Here is a 22,923-nt window from a genome sequence, read left to right on the forward strand (position 1 = left end):
TGTTCTGTGCATTGTAGGATGTTTAGCAACATCGCTGGCCTCTACCTACAAGATGACAGTAGCACCCCCTCTCAGGTACAACACAAAAAATGTCTCCAGACACAGCTCAGGATGAGAAGCACTGCCGTAGTAGGACTCTCACTCCCCTGCCCACCCCTCAGAGAGGGGACTCGCCAGAGACCTGGTCTGGATCACCTTCTTTCTCCCTCCACATGAGAGTGACCTCAACCATTCCCTCTTCATTTACCAAAGACCATGTGTCCAAAGGCCTCTAGGTCCTCTCTCCTTGGCTGACCCTCCAAGGTCAGCCAAGAGTTTGACGACCCAACCTCTCTCTGTCTAAACTAGACAAATCGCCTTCACCCCTCCCCACCTGACCCGCTCCTCTTTCCATCCTCCCAGTGGACAGCAAGCACTGGTGTCCAGTCCAGTAGCCCATGCCCCAAACCCTAGCATCGTCAGTCCCTCCACATCTAAGTCATCCGCAAGTCCTTGCCCACCTTCCTCCTCCCCGAGTCTACCTCTCCGGGCCCATTTCTACAGCCTTGCCTGAGACCCACCTTAGCCGAGCACCTGGATGACTCCAACCACCTTCTCACCACTCTCTGCCTCCAGTTGTTCTCCCCAACTGCTCTCCACATGCCTGGCTACATAAAGCAATCCCCTGATTAAAACTCTTCTGTGGTGCCGCCCTGCCTTCTGGAGCATGGCAGCCCTCCTCAGTCTAGCCCTGCCCAGCAACCTTATCTTAGCTCTAACCTCCCTCCCACACACCCATCAACTGAACACCGTGCAGGGCCTGGGAGCCACCACACCCATTCACTGCCATGTCTTTGCCTCGGCCACGAAGACCCCCGGGTAATGATCAGGCCAGCACCTGATCACTCAAGACTGACTCAGCTCGAGCTCCATCTTCCTTCCTCCACCTTCCCCCAACCAGAATGGGCAGAATCTCACCCACTGCCCACCATCAGTGCATACCTCAAACTGTCCTAAGATGACCTGCTCACCTACCTGCCTCCCCAGCTCACTTTCATATTCTTGGTACCCAAAAAAGGGCCTGGCAAAATGAAGGCACTCAATAAATGTGTCTTCTGAGATCAATCCCTGGGTCCCCACCACGTGGACTCTCTGTCAGACACACTAGCATCCCAGCTCCATGACCTCCAATAAGGCAGGAAGAGGGACAGGGCAGTGGGAAGGCTTTGTATGCCAGCCCTAATTCCTTCAAGCTCAGACACAGGGTGGGCAGATGGGGACAGTGATTAGAGTGGACAATGCATACCTGGCTGCTATACGCCAGCTGAGAGGAAACTGAGGACAGCTATCTGCCCACCTCTTTGACAAGATGAATTAGAGAAATATAAATGGGGCAACATGAACATAATTCTAAATATCCTTGTTCTCTCTTGCAAAGATACATCTAGTTGGTGGTTTTAACGTGGAGAAATAGAAATTCTTCCTACTGAAGTTTCTAGAAAAGGATTTTACACTTTGGCAAAGGTGAGACATCTCAGAAAGCGTCAGTCCCCATCACATGCTGACTGTGTGAGTGAAGTGGACGCTGGTCCTGCCTGCCTTGGAAGGAGCCCTGTCCTCACTCCGGGGCACCGAGCACCCCCAAAGAGGGTTCCTGGCTGGGAAAGCTGCAGGCTCACCTGCATGGTGCCCACAGGGCAGGTGCCGGCAGAAGCAGCAGACACTCACACCTCCCCAGCTGGCCTCTGTCTCTGGGTCTCCACCTCCAGTTTATGTCCACACAAAAGCAAGATCAATGTCTCCAAGGTAGTATTTATAGCATATCTCTTTTCAAAAAAACTGTCGCAGATCGCCACCACCCAAACTCTTTCACCTGGAATGGTCTGGCCTTCAAGGCCTTCTACCCTCTCCCCCATTACCTGCCATTAGCTTACAAGCGCCCCAGGCTGAGTCCTCAGTGACGTCCCAAACAGGTCCTCTACCTGGAACACCTCTCCGTCTCCTTAGTGCCTTCCAAATTCCAACTTCTCCACGTGCCCTCATCTCCTTGCTCACCCCTGACCTTTTCTATCTGTCCTACGTCAAATGTCTGTGGTGCTTCTGTCTGCCTCTGCATTCAGCCTACCCAGTCCTCACCATTGCTGACGAGTGTGGGTTAGAAGCAATAGGATATCTTATACTTCTCCATGGATGCTAGAATACCTTCCACACAGGTGACACTCAAAGAATGTTTGCTGAATTGAACTGAATTTGAAGATAGTTTCTTGCCTTTTGACTCTAACCTACCAAGACTTGGCATTTGAGGCACAGAAGTGATAATTAAGAACTGGAATCCTGCAGGAATAAAGGGGTGCCCTAGCGTACATGGAGCGGTACTGAGGGCTCGGGCTGTGAAGAGCAGGGAGAGCCGTGTGAGATAGCGCAGGTCACAGCCACATGCCTAAGGAAGGCCCTCGGTCCCCTACCTGCACGAGATGCCTGTGCGCGTGCTCATAGGAGGGCAGCGCTCCCTCCCCAATCAGTTCTGTGTCAAACAGCTCCGTAATCAGGATGTTGGCACGGCATGGCATGTCACCATCTGAGAAACACAAGGAAACAGAGTCAAAAGCAAGCAACAGACTAGGAAAAATATTTACAGCAAATAGGTGCAAGATAAAAGATTACTAAGTCATTAAATTGAAAGTACATGTAGATGCTGAAGTATTTAAAGTGTCATGTCATGTCTTTGACTGACTTTCCAAAGTTTCAGCAACAAAACAAAAAAATCTATATGTATCTAGAGGGTGCCAAAAAAATGTATACACATTTTTAAGAAAGGAAAAAACTATTAAAATTGTTATACTAAATATATAGCGCTAACAAAAGATGAATGCAAGTCACGTTTGACTTCTGCAATGACAAGAGGTACCCAAAGTGGTTACCGTCAGTGTAATTTCAATAGTTTTTCCTTTCTTAAAATGTGTATACACTTTTTTGGCACCCACTGTGTATCTCAAAATGCTAACAATTGGTAAGTCTTGTTTAAGAGAATATAGGTGTTCACTGTACTACTCTTTCAACTCTTCTGTATACAAATTAACAAACTACTAATTATTAAATTAGCAAAAATTATTTGCTAATAATTATTTGCTAAAAACATTGAATGCTGGTACTTTAAATACTTCTAGGCTACAGAGAGGGCAATAAAATCAAAGCAAGAAAGAGAGGCTGATTGATTCCACTGACACCCAGGGTCAGAATCCCATTTTTTACACTAAATCCCTCTGAATTAAGTATTTCTTGCTACCAAACAATCCCCCAAATAACAGTTGTTTTGGGATAGAATGTTATGATCTTTTTGTTAACCCCATTTTCTAAACCTCTGTAATACAATGTTGCTTCTACTGTTATGTCTTTTAATGAGCCAAGAGATAAAATAGACTTTGGAAGCATCCATTCATCATGAAAAATTAACTAAACATTCCTAATGGCTCATGAATTACAATTTGACAAAGCCCACTCATCTTCCCTACAGAGAAGACAAGTCTCATGCAAGAAAAGAGAAGCATTAAAGTGGTTTAAAGAAGGGTGTAGCAGAAGGAGCCTGAATCTTGAGTCATGGAGACGTGGGTCCTGAGCCTGCTTTCTAGCCTTGAACCCTTAGGGCTGACCATCAGTCACCTCGTCTGTAAAATGGGGATAACGAGATCTGCTCCATGAGGTGGTGGTTAGGATAGCAAAGGTAAAAACTGTCCACTTCCTATGAAGTACACTTGTGCTCCCTGGCAGTATGATGCAAAAGAAGGCTGAGAAGAAACTTGTCTTCCAGCACAGAGACGACCCTCCCAAGTGGCCCTGTCCATCCACTCTCATATCATGCCAAGCTCCCACTGAAATATACCCTCCCAAACTGAGCCAACCACACCCCACCCCCACGTACTTGCTTCTCCCTCTGATGTTTCCGCCTCAATGAATAGCACCACCAGTCACACAGTCCAGAGACGTAGGCATCATTTCCTAGCTCCCGAAGAGGAGGGACACTGATTGGTCTGTTCACCATTGTACCCCAGTGCCAAGAACAATGCTTATCATCCAATAATAGTCAGCAAACATTAGCTGAATTCTTGATTCCTCCTTCTCTGCCACCCTACATCAATCACCAAGCCCTGCCAATTCTAGCTACTGAATAACTTTTAAGCCAATTATGTAACTTAAAATGAGTTATTGTTCAAATTTGCTTCTAATAAATCTTTATGACCCAGTGAATTTCAACACTCTTGAGAGCCTGGTGTCTAGAATGTGAGTGCTAATGCAGGTGGAGGGTGCAGCAAGAGCCTGAGGAGGGGCAGCTACCTACCCCACGTGCCTCATTGGTCTTCACCAAATGACTGGATGGATGAACAAATCCTGCCCCTAGTCACTGCTGCACATGCTTCAGGATGCAATCCATCCATCTCTGAGAAATGGGCAACAAATTTAGGTGCCATTTTTAAAAAAGGGCAGAGAAGAGAACCTCGGAAAGCATGCATTTGGGAGAGAAAGAAAGCTGCAAAGGAGAACCAATGCTGGGAGATGTCACTGAGACCTGGGATGAGAGTTGCCAGAAAGAATGAATGGTAGAAGTACCAAAGCTGGGGCCTGCCCGATGGCTCAGGTGGTTGGAGCAACGTGCTCCTAACGCCGAGGTCGCCGGTTCAATTCCCACATGGGCCAGTGACTGCGCCCTCTACAGCTAAGACTGTGAACAACAGCTGTCCCTGGAGCTGAGCTGCCGTGAGCTGCCGAGTGCGGCTGTGTGCTGCCGGCACTGCCATGGGCAGCTGGTGGCCAGCGTAAGTGGCTAGCAGTTGTCATGAGCAGCCATGTGCTGCCATGGGCTACCGTGAGTGGCTGGTGGCCAGCATGAGTGACCAGCAGACGGACGACTGGCAACCAACTGCCGGGGGGGGGGGGGGGGGCAAGGCTCCTAATACCAGCATGGGCCAGGAAGCTGTGTCCTACACAATTAGACTGAGAAACAACGGCTTGAACCAGAGTGGGAGGCGAGGCGGAAGAAGGGGGAAAAAAAATGAAGTACCAAAGCTGCAGTGTTTGAGAGGAAAACCAGAGGGAAGACCATCAGCCTTGGCAATGAGAAAGCCACCTGTTGAGTTGGGGGTATGGAAACAAAGTCCCATTTACAAGCGTTAAGGACCAAGCAAAGTTGAAAATCTACCCACTAAATAAATATTACTGAATTCTTTTATGCCAGGCATGAGCAAACTATGGAATGGAATAATTAATAAGACCATACAGTTCATGACCTCAGGCTGCTTCAGCTGTGTGGGGACATAGACCATAATTACGTAATTATTTCATTATTGCAGTGATGAGCACTACAAAGGAAAAGTATTAAAAAAGCATATAAGGGGTCTGGCCTAATGCAGGGTGTGTTTGAACAACACACAGCCTGGAGGAAGGCCCAAGGCAGAGTCACAGAGAGTGTGACATGGTAAAGGCTGCAGGTGGGTCAGTCTCTTTGCTGTTATGAAGGACAAACTTTCAAAAATAAATGATCTCCACCTCTGGCCAAAATGAAGTAACTAGGATCAGACTTATCCACCCATTGTAATCAATTAGAAAACCAGACAAAATACATAAAACACGTGTTTTCAGATACTGAACAAGAGACAACCTAGTTTGTTCCCCAAGAAGGGAAACTAAGTGACCCCTTCTACTCCTCCTCTGGCTTTCAGCCAGCAGGCACTTTCCAGACCGCAATACAGGTAGTGAGAAATGAGAACACAGCAATCTGACTGAGTTAAGGAGACAGCATTAGAGTTCAGGGAAGTGGAAACAATTGGGACTTGCAGGAGAGAGAACCAGAGAAGAAGTTACACAGAATGGAAAAAGGGCTTCAGAAGTTTGCACGGGGCTCCCCTTAGGTCTCTCATTGAGTATACGAGGTGTGATCAAAAAATATGATGTGTTTACATTTTTAAAAAAATTATTACAGTAAAAGACATATTGGCATTAATCCCCCTCAAAATACTCCCCCTCGCTTCCAACACACTTATCCCATCATTCTTGCCACTTTCTGAAGCAGTTCTGGAAGTCCTCTTTCATGAGTGTCTTTAGTTGCGCTCTCATGGCTGCCTCGATGTCCTGAATCGATTCAAAACGTTTACCTTTCATGGTTATTTCGACTTTGGCGAAAAGTCTGAGTCACACAGTATCAGATCCGATGATTAAGGTAGATGAGGACACACCATAATGTTTTTATTAGACAGAAACTGCCATACCAGAAGCGATGTGTGACACGGAGCATTGTCATGATGGAGGAAGAAGTAAAGACCCTCATGAAAGAGGACTTCCAGAACTGCTTCAGAAAGTGGTAAGGAACAATGGGATAAGTGCGTTCGGAGGGGGAATATTTGGAGGGGGATTAACGGCAATGTGTCTTTTACTGTAATATTTTTTTATTATTTAAACATTCACTGTATCTTTTGATCACACCTTGTATTCACACACATAAGACTCTAGAAGACCAGGCAAAGGATGACCATGTAGCGACAAACTGAACAATTTCCAGAGCTCACAGAGGACTGGGTAACATTCCAGATCTGATCAGCCAGCACGCAGGCACTCACTCAGCAGAGACCCCAGAAAGGTCACGTCCTACTACTAGTATGGCTAAAGTAGCCTTAGAGCAGTGGTTCTCAACAGGGGGCGATGCTGCCCCCATCCTTTACCCTAGGGCATTTGGCAATGTCTGGAAACATTTTGGGTTGGCACTAATAGTGAGGGGGAGGGAGACGCTACTGGGTTCTATCAGTTAGAAGCCAGGGGTAAACATCCTACAATGAACAGGGTAGCTTCTTCCCCCAACAAAGAATTATTAGGCCCAAAACGTCGACAGTGCTGCTGTTAAGAAACCCTGACTTAAAGATACTCTAACCCTGTTTCAACAAAGCTTAAAAATAAGCCTTGAAAGGAGCAAACTGATTTGCAAGTAACCCAACTGCATGCCAGACAAAGCTGTTAAAGGAAGACAACAAAGTCCAGCAGTCAGCAATGCAAAATTCCCAATATACACAAGCATCTAAATAAAAATTACTAGACATGCCAAGAAGGAAAATGCAACCCAAACCAAGGATTAAGAATTAGTTAATAGAACAAACCCCGAACAGACAGATGATGGAAAAAACAGATAAGGATGTTAAAACAGTTCATGTAAATATGAACAAAATGAGGAGAAAACTGAGTTATAAAAAGAATCAAATGAAACTTTAGAGATGAAAAATGTAATACCAGAAATGAAAAGGTCACTAGATGTACTTAACAGATTAGACACTGTAAAAGATCAGTGAACCTAAAACCTATCTGAGAAACCATCAGTGCCCATCAATAGGTGAAGGGATAAACAAATTATGGTATGTCCACACATGGAGTGCTGCTCAGCAACAGAACAGAATAAACTCTTGATATACAGAACAATGTGGACGAATCTCAAAAGCAATATGCTACGGAAAAGGAAGCAGGCACAAAGAGTACACACTGTACGATCCCACTTACTCAAAATTCTAGAAAAGGCAGAGCTAATCTACATTGAGGAAAGATTCAGTGGGTGACTAGGGCCACGGCTATGGGAGGGATTGATGTAAATGACTGTAAAGTATCTCTTTGGGCATGAAGGAGATATTCTATTATCTTGATTTTGGTGGTGGTTCCAAGTGTGTTTAAATTGTCCAAACTCATCAAACCATATACTTAAAATGGGTGCATTCATTTTATGTAAATGATACCTCAATAATGTTGATTAAAAATGGGATAATGAGCGGCCGGCCCGGTGGCTCAGGTGGTTAGAGCTCTGTGCTCCTAACTCTGAAGGTTGCCGGTTTGACTCCGCCAAGGGATGGTGGGCTGCGCCCCCTGCAACTAGCAACGGCAACTGGACCTGGAGCTGAGCTGTGCCCTCCACAACTAAGACTGAAAGGATAACAACTTGAAGCTGAACGGCACCCTCCACAACTAAGATTGAAAGGACAACAATTTGACTTGGAAAAAAGTCCTGGAAGTACACACTGTTCCCAAATAAAGTCCTGTTCCCCTTCACCAATTAAAAAAAAAAAATGGGGTGATATTCATAACTTCACCCTAGAAGCTTCTTTTCCAAATCTTTCCATTGTGCTCTCCAGATATCAGTGGTATGTGAAATTTTAGAAGTCTGGTTCAAACTCTTAGACTATAAAAATATTCTGGAAATGTGGAGAGATTGTGCTACTCAAGCAACTCTCTCATGCTGAATGCTGAAGTAGGATGTGGGAACCAAGCAAAACTCTTTCTGCTGTCTACTTAGTTTCACTTCTGTCTGATAAAACTCGAAACTCAGAGAGCTGAGCCACATAAGAATTCCAACTTACTCAAAGCAAAAGGAGGTTTTGTTTGCATCACAGCTGTTACTCTTGATTAGCTCTGGTTTACTCACTGCTGATTTGTTTTAGCTAGGAGAGAAATAAACTAGAAGAGAAGAAAGTGCTTATCTTCAGACCACCATATGGAGAGGCCCCGTATCTCTGCAATTACCTGGACACATTTATACCAGGTAACTTAAATAAGCCTTTTCCTCTCTTACAAAAGCAAGTAAAGCTTTCAAAGGATGTGTTCATCTTACCTAGCCCTACGGTCACTTCTGTGGAATGCTTGTTAATAACCTTAATCTTATCACTGAAGCCATTTTTCTCTACAATCTTCACAGCAGCATCAGCCATAGGCTTGAAAACCTAGAAATTAGAGCCAAAACCCAAGAAAAATTAGCAATCGATGTAATAACACCCTGACACCCAAGATTAGCAAGATGTTCCTTGATTCTGGTCCTAAGATTTGAAGTAAAAGAGGCCTCCACTACAGAACTTCCTCCTGAATATATAAAATGTACCTGTTACCATTCGAGACATAGGAAATATTTCTTTGGGCTGATTTAATCTAAATAAACAAGCCTTCATTGTGTAACAAATAACTTTATTCTCCACATATGTGTCATGAAAATGAATACGCAGGGATGAGATTCCACTGGCTTTAACTTGCAGCTAGGAGTTCCCATTACATACACCAGGCACAGTGGGATTCAGGGGAGCCCAAGGCGGTTGCACTACCGCCTAATGACAGCAGGTGTCAGTGCCACACTAAAGGGAACCAGGAAGAAGCGTTGTCTCACAAAACTATGATCTGTGACCTGGGACAGGATGTGTCCAGTGCTCTTTATATGAGACTGTTATTGTGCTAGACTTAAGTGTGAGCAGGTCACCCTACTGCTCAAAACTGTCCCAAATGCCCACTGCTGGCAGAACACCGCCTATATTTTCTTACGGTATTCGAGGCCTTCCATAATAAGGACCACCTTGCTTCCCCAACTGCTATTCCTTCCATCCCCATTCCCCCAACTGATGCTCCAGCCACATTCACTGTTCTGAGGCAAACCTCAGCCTTCCTGCCCTCGCCCCATCTACCAAAGCAAACCCAACTCTCCAGGGCAGCACCAAAATGCTAACAATGGTTAACTTTGAGTTAACACACTCTTTTTATTTTATATTTACCAAATTTCCTATAAAGATATGTATTACTTACATTATCGGAAAAACAACATGTGTTTAATGTTTTTTATTTACAGGAAAAAAATGCCAGATTGCCAGACTCCTGGTAAACGTAGTAAGATGGCTGGCTCTGTTGGGATGTTTAAAGTAGTGGATCTCAACCTTGGTGCACATTCAAAAATCTCAACACCCCGCCATACCCCAGAATAATGAAATCAAAATTTGGCAGGAGATATGGGGGGGCTAGGCAGCGGTATTTTTTAAAGCTCCACCGTGATCCTGACATGCAGCCAACACTGAGAATCACTGTTTTCAGAGGAGAAAACATGCTCCTAGAGGAAGAAATTGTGTCTGATTCAGCTCTGTAGCCTCAGAACTTAGCCCTGTGCTTGGTTGGCACAGGGTGAGCACTCCATGAATGTCTGTGGACAAACGCATGGGCCAAGATCAAGGGGCACGTGGGACTTCCCACCCACGCAGCAGGACACGCCTGCAGAGCGCGGCTCACCTCGACGGCATAGCAGAAGTCGGCGCCTGCCGTGACCGCCATCATCGACAAGAGCCCTGTGCCAGTGCCTATGTCGAGAACCAAGGCCTTCTGTCCTCTGTCCTTCACCCTGCTCACAGCAGCCCGGATACCCTGGTAGTATTTTATATTCTAAGAGAAAGGGAGAAATAGCTGTCACTTTAGACCAGTTATCATAAACAAGTAGAAAGGAGCTTTGTGAGATTCTGGATTCACCATTGGCAACAGCAATGAAAGTCACGACCTCGAGGCCTTCGTGGCCCCTCGGCACTGACTAGCTGAGTTGGGTGGGCGATGCAGGACGGCAAGAGCACGAGGTCCACCTCTTGCCCTTTATTAGACCAATCTCTCGCCCCTCTACACCCACTCTTCTATACTCTGCTTGGTGATGCTGCCGCCAGGGCTCTGGAAACACCTTCTTTTTCCAGCTGCTAGGTACAGACCCAGGGGAAACTAGAGGGTGATGGAAGGTAGGAGGAGGGAGAAAGCTTGTTCCTTCCTGTATGGCTGTTGCTATCACCAGTGTCCACCAAGGAGCGGTGGCTGGTTCCAGATGACAGATCCTGCCAGGAATCCTCTAACCAGCCTCCCCGGACCCCTCTGAGGTAGCAGCAGCACTCAGCAGAGATCCCCTTGGAGATCTGAGCACCAGTCCACAGGATCTCTCCTCTGAGCTTCTAGGTTCAGAAAACCCCACTCTTCTCCCTTGTTTCCCCAGCCCTAGGAAGGGAACTGCTCCCTGCTCTTCCGCCCACTAGTTTAGCTCAGTGCTCTCATTTGCCTCCCAGTCCTCCCACACCTGTATAACCAATTCCCTCTGTTGAAATACGTAATTTGGCTTTTGGTTTCCTTACTGGACTCTATTTTATACTTGTCTAAAACGTATTTTCCCCCTCAGGAGATGATTTCTTTGTAACATGAAGGGTTTTAGTTCAAGTTTTTAGTAACTTAGATATATTTTCCATCTTTTAGACTTTGGCTGAGTAAATACCCTGACACTTCTGTTGAAAATAACTAATAATCATGGGAAGACATTTGTAAATCTTTTAAATATACTGATGACCTGGCAAGTTAGTAAGGAATATCAGGAGGTCAAACAATTGGAAGTGGATCCACCCTCAAGTGAGCCTTAAGAAGACTATCCTACCAGCTGACACCTTGATCACAGCCTACAAGAGACCCAGAGCCAGGGGACCTAGCTAAGTGGGCCCACAGAAATGGTGAGATAATAAACTTTGGGAGAATTTGTTATACAGCAATAGATAACTAATACAACATATGTTTAATGTTTTACTACAGGAAAGAAATGGCAGATTGTCAGACTATTGGTAAACGTAGCAAGATGGCTGGCTCTGTAGGAACATTTAAAGTAGGGGATCTCAACCTTGGTGCACATTCAAAAATCTCAACGCCCATGCCACATCCCAGAATAATTAAATCCAAATCTGGAGGGAGGTATGGTCTCAAAAGGGCCATATTCTCTGACTACAGTGCAATCAAGTTAGAAATCTCAATAACAAAAACATAAAGAAAAAAAGATTTTTGAGCATTAAGTTCAAAATTCACAGGTAAAAGACTAAATAAAATGGAATTAGAAACTATTTAGAACTGAATTAAAAAATTACATATCAAAACTCATGGGATGCTTAAAGCAGTATTAGGAGAGAAATGTATTTAAAAAGACAAAAGATAAGGTAAGCATGTACCTCAAAAAATTAGAAAGAGGACTGCTAATAGCAACACCAAATAAGTGGATGGATAAGAATAAAGAACAAAAATTAACGACCTAGGAAACAAATATAGAGATCAACAAGGATAAAAGTTGGTTATTTCAAAAGACTAATAAAATCAATTAACCTCTGGTGAGATTAATCCCCCAAAAAAGGTAGAGGGCGAGAAAGAAGTATGAGTAAGCAAAAACGGGACTAAGGGCAGCAGGGGTGGTGAGGGAGGGTGACAGCACATGTGCTACAGATATTAAAGAGTGTAAAGGATACCATAAACAACTTTTAGCAAATATATTTATTTTTAAATCAGATGATGTGGACATTATATTGGAGATTCTACCCAATCCACCAGAGCAAGAAGAAATGAAATAAGGTCTAGAAAAAAAATAAAATTATCATTTTTCACAGATGGGATGAATGCCTATTTTAAAAAACCCAAAATACCTACAGTTAATTATTAGAATTAAGAGAACTTAGAAAGATTATAAGATTCCAAATCAATAAATAAAAATCGATTGAAATTTTATGTATCAGCAACAGCCTTTAAATCCTTGGCAAAAGGAAGGATTTCTTAAAGAAGAGACAAAAAGCACCAACTGATAAAGGAAATTTAAGATAAATTTGACATTAAATTTAAGAACTTGTGTTTATTGGATAAAAAATCAACGCACAAACTAAGAGAAGACACTTGCAATATGTTAATATATAACTGACAAGTTTAGTACCCAGAATACATAAAGAAATTTATAGTAATAAATTACTAAGTGATAAAAGAGGAAATATGAATAGCCAACAAACAAATAAAAAGAGCTCATACTCAGTAGTAATCAGGGGAATGCAAGTTAAAACTATAATGAGAGATTAGTTCAAATCTACCAGATTGTCAAATATGCAAAAATTGGTTAATACCTAATACAGGTAAGGATGTGGACCAACAAGAACTATCATAAACATGCAGTGAGAATGTATGATCCTTTTGGAAAAGAATTTGGCATTACCTGGTAGAGCTGAACACACCCAATGGCCAGCAATTCCAATCCTAAGTATACACAATCTATAGAAAAACGTGCATGTGCACCAGAGAACATGTACTGGAATGTTCCAGCAGAACTACTTAAAACAGCAAGAAGTTGGAAACACCCCCAAGTCTATCAATAGAAGAAAGGGTAAGTAATGAGACATTCATACAATGGAATCCATACAGCAGTGAAAATGAATAAACTGACTACAGCTACGTGCAAAATGGATAAATCTCAAAAACAATGCCAAGCAAAAAGACAGGTCATAAAGAATAAACACAATATGGCTCCATTATATAAAGTTCAAAAACAGCATAATGAAGTTTATTTTTTTATTTTTTAAGAATGGTAAGAGAGTAGTTTATTAGAAAAGATGATACACTCCAAAGAATTAGGAGGGGGCCGAGCACAAAGAAAAGCAGCTCAAGGTTTCAAGGCTCAAGGTTCAAGGCTCGAGGTGGCACTATTAGGAGAAAAAGTACACTCCAAAGAGTTTGGAGCAGGCCCCGAGCAAACACAAGGCTCAAAAGGCCAAGAGTTTATTTTTCAAGGATACATATTAGGTCATAAAACTAAAGAAAATCCAGGGACTGGCTGATACAGAATACAAGACAGTGGAAAATTCTGGAGGCAGGGACAGAAACGTAATCAAGAAGCACACGGGGAAATTCTGAGTACGGGTAATGTTCTATCTCCTAAGCTGAGTGGTGAGTCTATGAGCATTAATTTTATTATTATTCTTCAAATTGTACATATGTATCTTACACTCTTTTGTATTTATACTCTTCTGAATTATATATTTAAAATGTTTTGTAAAGAATAAGAATGGTACCAGACCTCAAAATAGCAACACCAAACTCTGTAAGAAAATGGAGTGATAATGTCAAAATTCTAAAGAGAAGTGATTTCCAAACTAGAATCCATACTCAGCCTAAGTCGCAAGTGTAAGAGTAGAAAAAAGAAGTTTTTAGATAAGCAAAGTCTGAAAAAAACCTTACCTCCCACGCACACTCACAGGAAGCAAGAGGAAGGATGTGCTTCACCAAAAAGAGAGTTAACTGCACAGGAAGACATGGGATCCAGGAAATGGAGGGCCCACTATAAAAAGAGAAGTGAAGGAAATCTGCACCAGGACAATAAATAAGAATCCCAGGCTGACAAGACACACAGCAGATCTAGAGAGCACCGGGTCCAGACTGGAGCAGGTCAAAATGATCCCAGAGACATTTGCCAAGAAGATAAACTGACAGAACTAGCTGATCGTTTGACCTTTTCTTTTGCAAGGTCATTTAGACAATTGGGGGAAAGTTTGGGCATAAAAGAATGATGTGTAAATAGAAACAAGGCCAAAATAAGATAATTATTAACAAAGCGTTATGCAAGAAAGGAAAAGTAATCAGAATATCTCACATAGTTCAACTGTGAATAGTGTTTGTATAGTCCTAATAAAGTAAACACGATTTTAACTAACACGCTTGTATAGTGCTTGCCTCATAACAACCCTTGAAAAGGAGGTACTATCGTTATCTCTATTTTACAGGTAAGAAAACAGAGGCACAAAGAATTTAAGTGACTTGCCTCCTGAAACACTGAATACTGATTTAGCAAAAATTATAAAAGTATTGGGAGGAAAGGGGAACAAACTGGACGGAAGTGAATGAAAACCAAATTCTCAGCTCTCACAGTGGGGATTCAACAGACGATAGCTATTTAGATATGGACGTAAACACGAAACAAACAGCTCAAGGAAAAGAAATGAGGTTGTCTCTGAGGTGAAGCAAGAAAAGGTTTTGTCTGGGGGAAATGACATCCCAATGGACCTCTATTTTTCACAATAAACCTTATAGAACTATTTGATCCTTAAAATAAGTGCATTTATGTCTTGGATAAAGTCAGTATGGCATTTTATGTTATGTGCTTTCTAACACACACACACACACACACACACACACACACACACACACAGCTTTAAAAAAAACACTGTATGGCAATTGTTTGTGGAACTAGGAAAATGACCATCAAATACATTATATCTCCCCAAAACAAGCGGGCACTGTTTTTTCCGAGCAGCTGTGGCTGTGAGGTAACAAAAGTAGGATTGGGAACTGGCCTGGGAGTTTCCGTCCAGCCATGAGCTGATCATCTGAGAACCCTGATAACCAGCTTCTGGAACAGTAAACCGAGGTTGGCATACCCTTCAAATTAATGACACCCGCACATTAAATTAGCTATACTTTTTAATTACTCAATTTTGAAGACACTACAGTGAAATCAGAGCCCTCTTAAAAGGCACTTTGGCAGTGGTAGTGTCTCTCAAGGATCACACCTATGTCCATAATTCTAGACAACAGCAAAGAAGACATACAGATGGCAAATAAGCACAAGATGTTTGAAATCATTAGTCATTAGAAAAATTAAAATTAAAACTAAGTTAAACCTACACTTAACGCACGGGCCCAGCACTTCTACTTTCATATATTTACCAGAAAGAAAGAAAAATGTGTTCAAAGACTTGTATGTGAATGTTTACAACATTCTATTCAAAGTACTATTCAAAATTCAAAATAGCCAAAAACTGAAAACAATCCAAATGTCCATCAACTGATAAATGGGTAAACAAAATATAGTATATAGTATATCTATATAATAGAATATTACTCAGCAATAAAAAAGAATGAATACTCATACATACTCAACATGAATGAACCTCAAATACATGATGAAGGAAGAAAAACAAACATATAAGGTATATATAGTATGATTTCATTTATATGAAACTTATAGAACAGGCAAAACTATAGAGACAGAAAGCAGATCAGTGGCTGCCTGGGGCTGGGGTGGCACCAGGATTGACTTCAAGCAAGCATGAGGTCATTTAATGGAATAACGGAAGTGTTCTAAATCACAACAAAATGTAAGGCACCACGCAGAAGTATAGAGAAATATGTTTACCTTGGTTTTGCCATTAACCAGCAAGTTCTGATCCCATTTCCTCATGTGTAGAACGGGGGAGGAGAAATTAAAGGGTTAAATAATGAAAAGTTATGAATGTTCTGCCAGAGAGCTTAGATTTTTCCTTGAAAGCAGGGAGAGGCACTGAAGGGTTTTAAGCAGAAGACTAACATGGTCAGATTAGCATTTCAGAAAGATCCCTTGGGCGGCTACGCAGAGGAGGCAAAGAGGGGCTGACACCAGTAAACGAGGGCTGAGGAAGCAGTGGGGTTGAAAGACCCACAGAATTTGATGACAGGTTGTAGGTTCAGTTGAAGGAAAACGTGCCATCTTTCTGGCTTGGTTGCCTGGATGGGTGGCAATGCCATTTGTCCAAATCCCCTGGAAGCTAGAGCAAAAAGGACCCTCTTTATAGATGACTCTAAAATCAGAGAGGCTCACAGCCCCAAGAGTCCAATAAGGAGCCAAGACCAGTAAGCTAGAGAGGAGTAGTCATTCCACATTCTGTGATTGCCCAACAGTTCATCAAAGGTCCTCAGACATTTGATGAAAACTCGGGAGGCACGTAGTGCCTTCAGTGTAGCCTACACACAAATGATACTGAAGAAGTTCATTCTATCATGGTGTTTCCAAGAAGTAGGTAAGCTGAGCAGTTAACCAGGGCTGGGTGAAGGAGACAACAACACAGCCTCACGACCAACCCTGCTCCCTCTCCTGCCCTGCACTGCTCAGTTTTTAAGCTTGGTCCTACATCTTTTCCTTCAAGCCTCTAGCTTACAAACCATCTGGCTGAGATGGTCAAGCACTCTGGTAGACCAGGAAGCTCTGGGTTGCCAACATCATGAGACCAGAACTGCACTGGTCCATAACTCAGATAAAAGAAAATTCAAAGAGGAAAGCTGAAATGTAATTCTGCAATGAAAGCCAAACCTGCTTTGCCAAATACAGTCTGCAGTGACCTCTAGAGAGTTTTAAATTACAAACTGACTATACAATATGAAACATCACGTAATTAGAGAATTTTTATCTAAAGAGATCATGGAGATCAGCTAGTACATACTGCTCATTTTAAATCCTAATAAAAGAGAACCACAGAGGTCCCATGTTTTCTCCAAGGTCACACTCAGGTCAAGAGCAGAGCCAGAAGTAGGACCCAACCTGCTGGCTAATTTCCCAACCACTATGCCAATTGGCCCTCAGCATCATTCTAATATCATGCCTCCAGGGGGCGTTTTTAACCTTCTTATAATCCAAGGTTTCAAAACCCCACATCAAAGATAACGGTTTCCTTTTACACTTACTCTGTCTTTGTCATGTAGCATATCAGCATAAGAAGATCTAAAAAAAACAAAAACAACAAAAAAAACCAGGTCAGAAACCTCTGCTATAATAACATACATCAACACACGAGCGCATTCTTAAATCAGATGGAACAAATATGCAGGCCAATTTTAAACTATTTTAAGAGTTATATGCAGTCATTCTCCAGTACTGCAGAAAAAATCTCAGATAGATGTTTACTTTCAGCAAAGTACCTCAGACTCAAGAATGCTGTTAGCCCTGTCACAGTAATTCCAAAGCCACTAGCACACTGACCATGTTATACATCATACAGTTTTTCCCTTAGAACCACTCAGACTCAATTTGTCTAATACTTTACATAATCTTGCATACATTTGTACCTTGGGATAATCACAGATGTAATACCAGGGAGAGGAAGCAGGGAACGGGAAAGTATATACCTGCTGTATACGTGAGGGGTTTCATGCCCTGCACTTTCCCTCACGTCATCAGGAAAACTAAAAGTTCACCAAATTACAATGTTAAACGGAAGAGAGTTGTTTATGCGTATTTTCTACCACAGAAATTTACAAATTTGAAAACCTTTGGCAGGATCAGGATGAGCCCACAGAACTCAGCCCAAAGATGATTTCTGAGAGTTCCAAGCACTCTAAATAGACTTCCAGCTTTGAATTAACACCAGAATCACTGCAGAACTTATTTTAAATGCAGATTCCCAGGATACACACAGAGATTCTGATCCAGGTATCTGGCTGGAAGTCTAGAAACCTGCACTTTAACTGGCGCTCCAAGCAACTGTGACACAGACGATCCATCGTCCTCTACACTTAGAGGAGCACTGCACTAAAATAGGGGTCTTTCATGGCACAGCAGTTTTTACAGCTGAACCCACCTATGAATGTTTAGTTGAAATTTGGTCCTTTTTATCTTCCTCCATTTTTTGAAGAGGCTTTTTCCCTCTCCATGTTCCCTGCCTCACCACCCACTCACTCCCCATCACGCTCCCTAAACACCACCAGCTCACTCCAATTGTTAACAGCCAGGACTTCTCCGACCCTGCTGGACACTCCGAAAAGAATGTCCAGAATTTTTAGAAAGAAAGTAGTATTTTTGAGCCCTTAATCTGTACCAGACATTGTATTTCATTCAATCATCAAACAATCCTAAAATAAGGGTGTTAGGATGAGATGGATATTATATTCAGGATTATTATAATGAGGCTCAGAGAAGTATGTTGGCCAATGTCACAGAGTGAAGAAGTGGCAGAGCCTGGACATCTACTCACATTCCTCTTCCTGTATTTTGCTACCACCCTTTACAACCTGACCTCTGCCTACCTTTTCAGCATCCTCTCTCACCATAGCCCCACTTTTGTAGCCTACTCCAGCACATCCAACTTCCAGCCACTCCTCAGATTAGCTCATCGGGAAGTTTACATGTATCCATCCTGCTCAGAAAGCAATTTCCCTCCATTCAGATTTGGGAAATCACTCAAATATCACCCCTCAGCACAGCTGGTACTTGCTGCTTCCGTGAACTTTTGTGCCCATTTCCATTGGCCCTTTGTATCACTGTACTGTAAAGTTTTTTTCTTTTTAACTTTTATTTATTTTAAGTGTGTTTTTCCAGGACCCATCAGCTCCAAGTCAAGTAGTTGTTTCAATCTAGTTGTGGAGGGTGCAGTTCACAATGGCCCATGTGGGGATCGAACTGGCGACACTGTTAAGAGCACTGTGTTCTAACCGAGCTAACAGGCCACACTGTGCTGTAACTTTTTATGTGTCTGTCTTTTCCACAAAACTGCCTTCTCTTTAAGGATGAGAACTCTGTCTTCTTCATTTTGGTATTCACAGCCCTAGCATCGTGTTGGCATGTTGCATGCACGTAATGGGCGCTAAATAACAGTAACTCACACACTGTTAAACATCCCTTTATAGAAAAAAAACGAAAGCAAATGCGTTTTTCATTTTTTAAGAGAATTTAACCATATTGAGGAATGGTCACCATTTCAATGACACAAGTAAATGATTAAGTTTCATAAACTCTACTACTACTGCTGAACCTTGGGTCCTCTTTGCTCCACTAGACAGATCGTCTGGTAAGGCTGCTACTCGATGTCTGACTCTTCACACAGGCCTCACTCCGCGTCACTCCCACACAAACCCCCCTAACTGAGCACATTTGCTTGTGACCAACACCTGCCCTGATCAGATGCACTGCGTGATGGCCTATTCCATTCCGACTGGATTCCAAGGCATCAGCTTTGAGATGAGAGCTGCCCCAGCCAGCTCCAGCTGCCTGTGAACCAACCCTTGTTACCTGGCGATCTCCTGGTGGTAATCATACTGCTCGTCCTCCTCCTGCCACTCCACAGATCCTGTGACCGGATTGGCCCGTCCACAGAAGACCTTCATGTTGTCAACCAGCTCCTTAGTTTTAGCAGAGAAAAGCAGCCTTGTCAGCTCACTTCTTGTGGACAGGTCAGAAATCTATTCACATCATAATGCCCAAGAATGTAAAGGGAAAAAATGTTAAAAGGAAAAACACAATTAACAAAAATGTCAAAGCCACTGAAAATAGTTAGTTAATCAGTATTTTAATCTTTCCAGCAAGAGTTATTTGGTTTTATAGTCCTCTGGAAACTTCAGCAGTCCTCGGTGATTCCAACAGGGTCAAATGAGCCTCACAGGTCCATCTGGGTGCAGCCTCAGCTAAGGGCAAGTGAGAAAGGAAATAAAGCAGAGGAAAGGGCTCGTAGGAAAGGAGGACAAAGAGAGATTGAGATGGTGGTAAACCAATACTGCCTCAGGATACTAAACACTTAGTTTAAGGAAAAATACAAAGATAGAGCAATTCAAATTAGGAAAACCTCTATCTACACAAATAAGTCATACCTATACCAAACATGGACAATCTCAGAAATATGTTGAGCTGAAAAAAGCAAATCACAGAATACATATGTTTACATTTATATAAAATTTATAATTATGCAAAGCAGAACATACATAGGCGTCAGGGATCATACTAAAAAGCACAGCCAGGGAATAAGGATAGTGGTTACCCCTAAGAGGGAAGGGAAAAGGATGGGATTGAAAAGGGCCACACCGGGGACTCCGAAAGTGATACTGTTCTTTTTCTAAAACTGGGTGGTGGGAATACAGGTGTTCATGATATTGTCATTCTTTATGCCTCAGTATTCTTTATGATTACTTCTTATCTACTCGATATTTGATTTTAAAAGTAAGTTTTTTAAACCTTTCTTCATCTAAAAAAATTTGCTTCAAATAAATATCACCAGATAGATAAAATGTCTTGTATGGGCTTTCCTCCCAAAGAAATCTATTTCTGAGAGACAGAGGAAAACCACAGCTCAAAGTTGGAAGGCATGTCTCAGCAGGTATGGGCTGTCCCAACGCCCTCCCTCTTACCATTGAGAAAAGAGCAAGGGTCTCAACTCTTCTTCATTTCTTATTAAACACTGATCCATCTTCAGGAAACCTGCATATTTTTTGTGGAGGTCCCCTAAACATTCCTGAGGCATTTTACTGACCAGAGTTATTGACCTTCTTTTGAAATTATCTAGACTAAGTAAACACTGAATTCTTATATAAGAGGATGGGAAACAATCTTTTCTGAAAAGACTCAAGCATCCCTGGCCTTGTTCAAAGCAGTCAATTTGTCTTTTGGTAAAACACTATTTCTAAAATCCCAGCATATCTATCCTCCAATCGAGTGGTTCTCAATCTTTCTGACAACCCCAGTAAGAAATACACTTCACACAGAGACACAATACACACACACACACACACACACACACGTTAATAATTTCAAGTTTTATAAAACAATACTTATTAAGCATTCCTATGGGCAAGGCCCTCTAATATATTTTATTCTATTTCAATTTTATTTTTTAATTGCTGATCATGACCCACTAAATTGATGTTGTAACTCACCACTGGGTTGCAACCTACTTTGAAAAGCATTGCTAGAATCAGCTCTGTGCATCTCATATGCTAATATTTCTTCTAAAAAACAGAGTATCTAGAACTACCAGAATCTGTAATGTGCTTTAGAAAACTGTGTCTCACAAATGCTGTAGTAGAAAGAAATGACCGCATCTTGCTGAACATTCAGAGAAGGCCTAAAAATGGGTAGGATTTAGGTGGGCATGGGGAGAAGGCACTTCATCAGATTACAAAGGTTTAGACAGTCATGCACAGTGAATAAATCAGTTTAGCTGAAGGGAGACTGAAGAAGTCAAACATGTTGGTAGGGTCCGTATCGTGGAGGGTCCTGAAACTCTTACCTTGTGGTCTATGTGGAATCAATTCTGAAGTCATTTAAAGGTTAAGAATGTAATAAAGAACTTTCATCTGTGGAATTTCTTTTGTCTGTGACGTTGCTGAGGCTTTAGGATCAGTGACTTTTCAGAACTGTAGAGAAGTCATTGGTTTCCTACCAAGCTAAATGAATGCTTGAGGATGGGAACCACGTCCTGTAACCTCTCTTGATGAGCACTACAGGCTCTATGGATAAATCCCTTCATCTATTATTCTAACTTGTCCTTTCCCAGAAGGAGCCCACACTCCAGAATCAGGAGATATTCTGACTTTTTCCTCATGGTCCAAGAGCTAAGAAATTGGTCTCCAGAATGGAAACCACCACGCCAAGCTCTAACTGCATTAGTAGTCAGATTACAAGGACAGTGTTTCATTCAAAATTTACTAAATACCTTCTATATGCCAGGTACTGTGTTACTGGCTGGAGGACAACCATAAACAAGACAGAGGAAGTCCTTGGCCTCCTAGATATTAGTGTCTAATGAGGGAGAGAGTCCAAATATAAACAACTACAGATTATAGTGCAAGAAAGGAAATACGTAAGATGACTATGAAAGAGAATAACAAGGTTAATGAAAGACTCTGAGGAAGACGACATTTAAATTGAGACCTGCAAGATAAGTCAGGTTAAAAGTTGGGGAAGAGTAATACTTGTACTTCAGGAATCCTTACGCCAACTATTCCAAGAAAAAGTGGAAACAACTAGCTGCAGAAACAAAATAAACTTTGACAAAAGCCTGAGTGACTGAAGCAGTTTGAGCAAAAGAAATGACAGGAGAATAAGGGTCGGCTACTGCAACTCACACTGGGCTATGATGGCTTTGGAAAGGAGTTTGGATTTTGTTCTAAATGCACTGGGAGGCACCGAAGGGTTTTAAACGGAAGAATCTCCAGGTCAGGTTACCCTTTGACAGGGCCGCTCTAGCTAGTGTGTGGTGAATAAACTGGTTTCCAACTACGCATTCAGACCACAGTGGCTGGGAAAGGCGAGCCCATCAGCAGCTCCCTCAATCAGAGAACGGTGGCTAAATTAGGGGTGCGATATTTGGAGCTCCTAATGACTGGGTGTAGGTCTCTGTAGCTGAGGGGAGGCTCCAGGTACGCCCTATGACCCACCTAACCGCGGAGGTGTTCCACCACCGGCCCAGCAATCGGCAATCCCCTGACAGGACGGCAGACCGGGGCCCGCCTGGAACCCCGGTTCTCCGGCCGGCCCAGGAGCTCCTAGCCGCCCCAAGTGTACTCCAAAAAGGTCGGCGAGAGTCCCGAAGAGATGCGTACCCTGGAGCCCGAGTACACCCACGCCCGGCCACGCTGCCGGAGCCCTGGGGATGACAGGAAGCTCGCTGCACACGGGACTCCAACCGCGACCCCACCTTTCCAACTCGCCCGGAGCCTCACCCGCCGCGGGAACCGCTCTGTTCACTTCTGCCGCCACCGCCACATTGCCGCGGCTGGCGTGAAGGGGCCGGACCTCGCTGCGCCGGCTGAGCGTGCCGGGGGCGGGGCCCGGAAGCGGAACTTAAA

At 42.9% G+C, this 22,923-nt stretch overlaps 1 protein-coding gene across 6 annotated transcripts in view; it reads right to left on the minus strand.

Annotated features, from left to right (window-relative positions):
* The window catches only part of PRMT7 (protein arginine methyltransferase 7), a 39,501-nt gene extending 16,583 nt beyond the window's left edge, over positions 1-22,918 (minus strand). Inside the window, exons 1-6 of one of the 6 annotated variants that reach the window (XM_019756490.2) lie at positions 22,798-22,918; positions 19,376-19,485; positions 17,056-17,092; positions 10,039-10,188; positions 8,612-8,720; positions 2,445-2,557 (exon numbers count right to left, since the gene is read on the minus strand). In XM_019756490.2, the coding sequence (XP_019612049.2) occupies positions 2,445-2,557; positions 8,612-8,720; positions 10,039-10,188; positions 17,056-17,092; positions 19,376-19,470 (504 nt within the window). In that variant the 5' untranslated portion in view covers positions 19,471-19,485; positions 22,798-22,918. Of the gene's footprint in view, positions 1-2,444; positions 2,558-8,611; positions 8,721-10,038; positions 10,189-17,055; positions 17,093-19,375; positions 19,546-22,677 lie in introns of all 6 variants that reach the window. The other 5 variants (XM_019756442.2, XM_019756482.2, XM_019756453.2 and 2 more) reach the window with 5 other exon arrangements.
* Between the last annotated feature and the right edge of the window lie 5 nt (positions 22,919-22,923).

This window comes from Rhinolophus sinicus, linkage group LG11, assembly GCF_036562045.2.
Source record: "Rhinolophus sinicus isolate RSC01 linkage group LG11, ASM3656204v1, whole genome shotgun sequence".
Classification (NCBI taxonomy): Eukaryota; Metazoa; Chordata; class Mammalia; order Chiroptera; family Rhinolophidae; genus Rhinolophus; species Rhinolophus sinicus.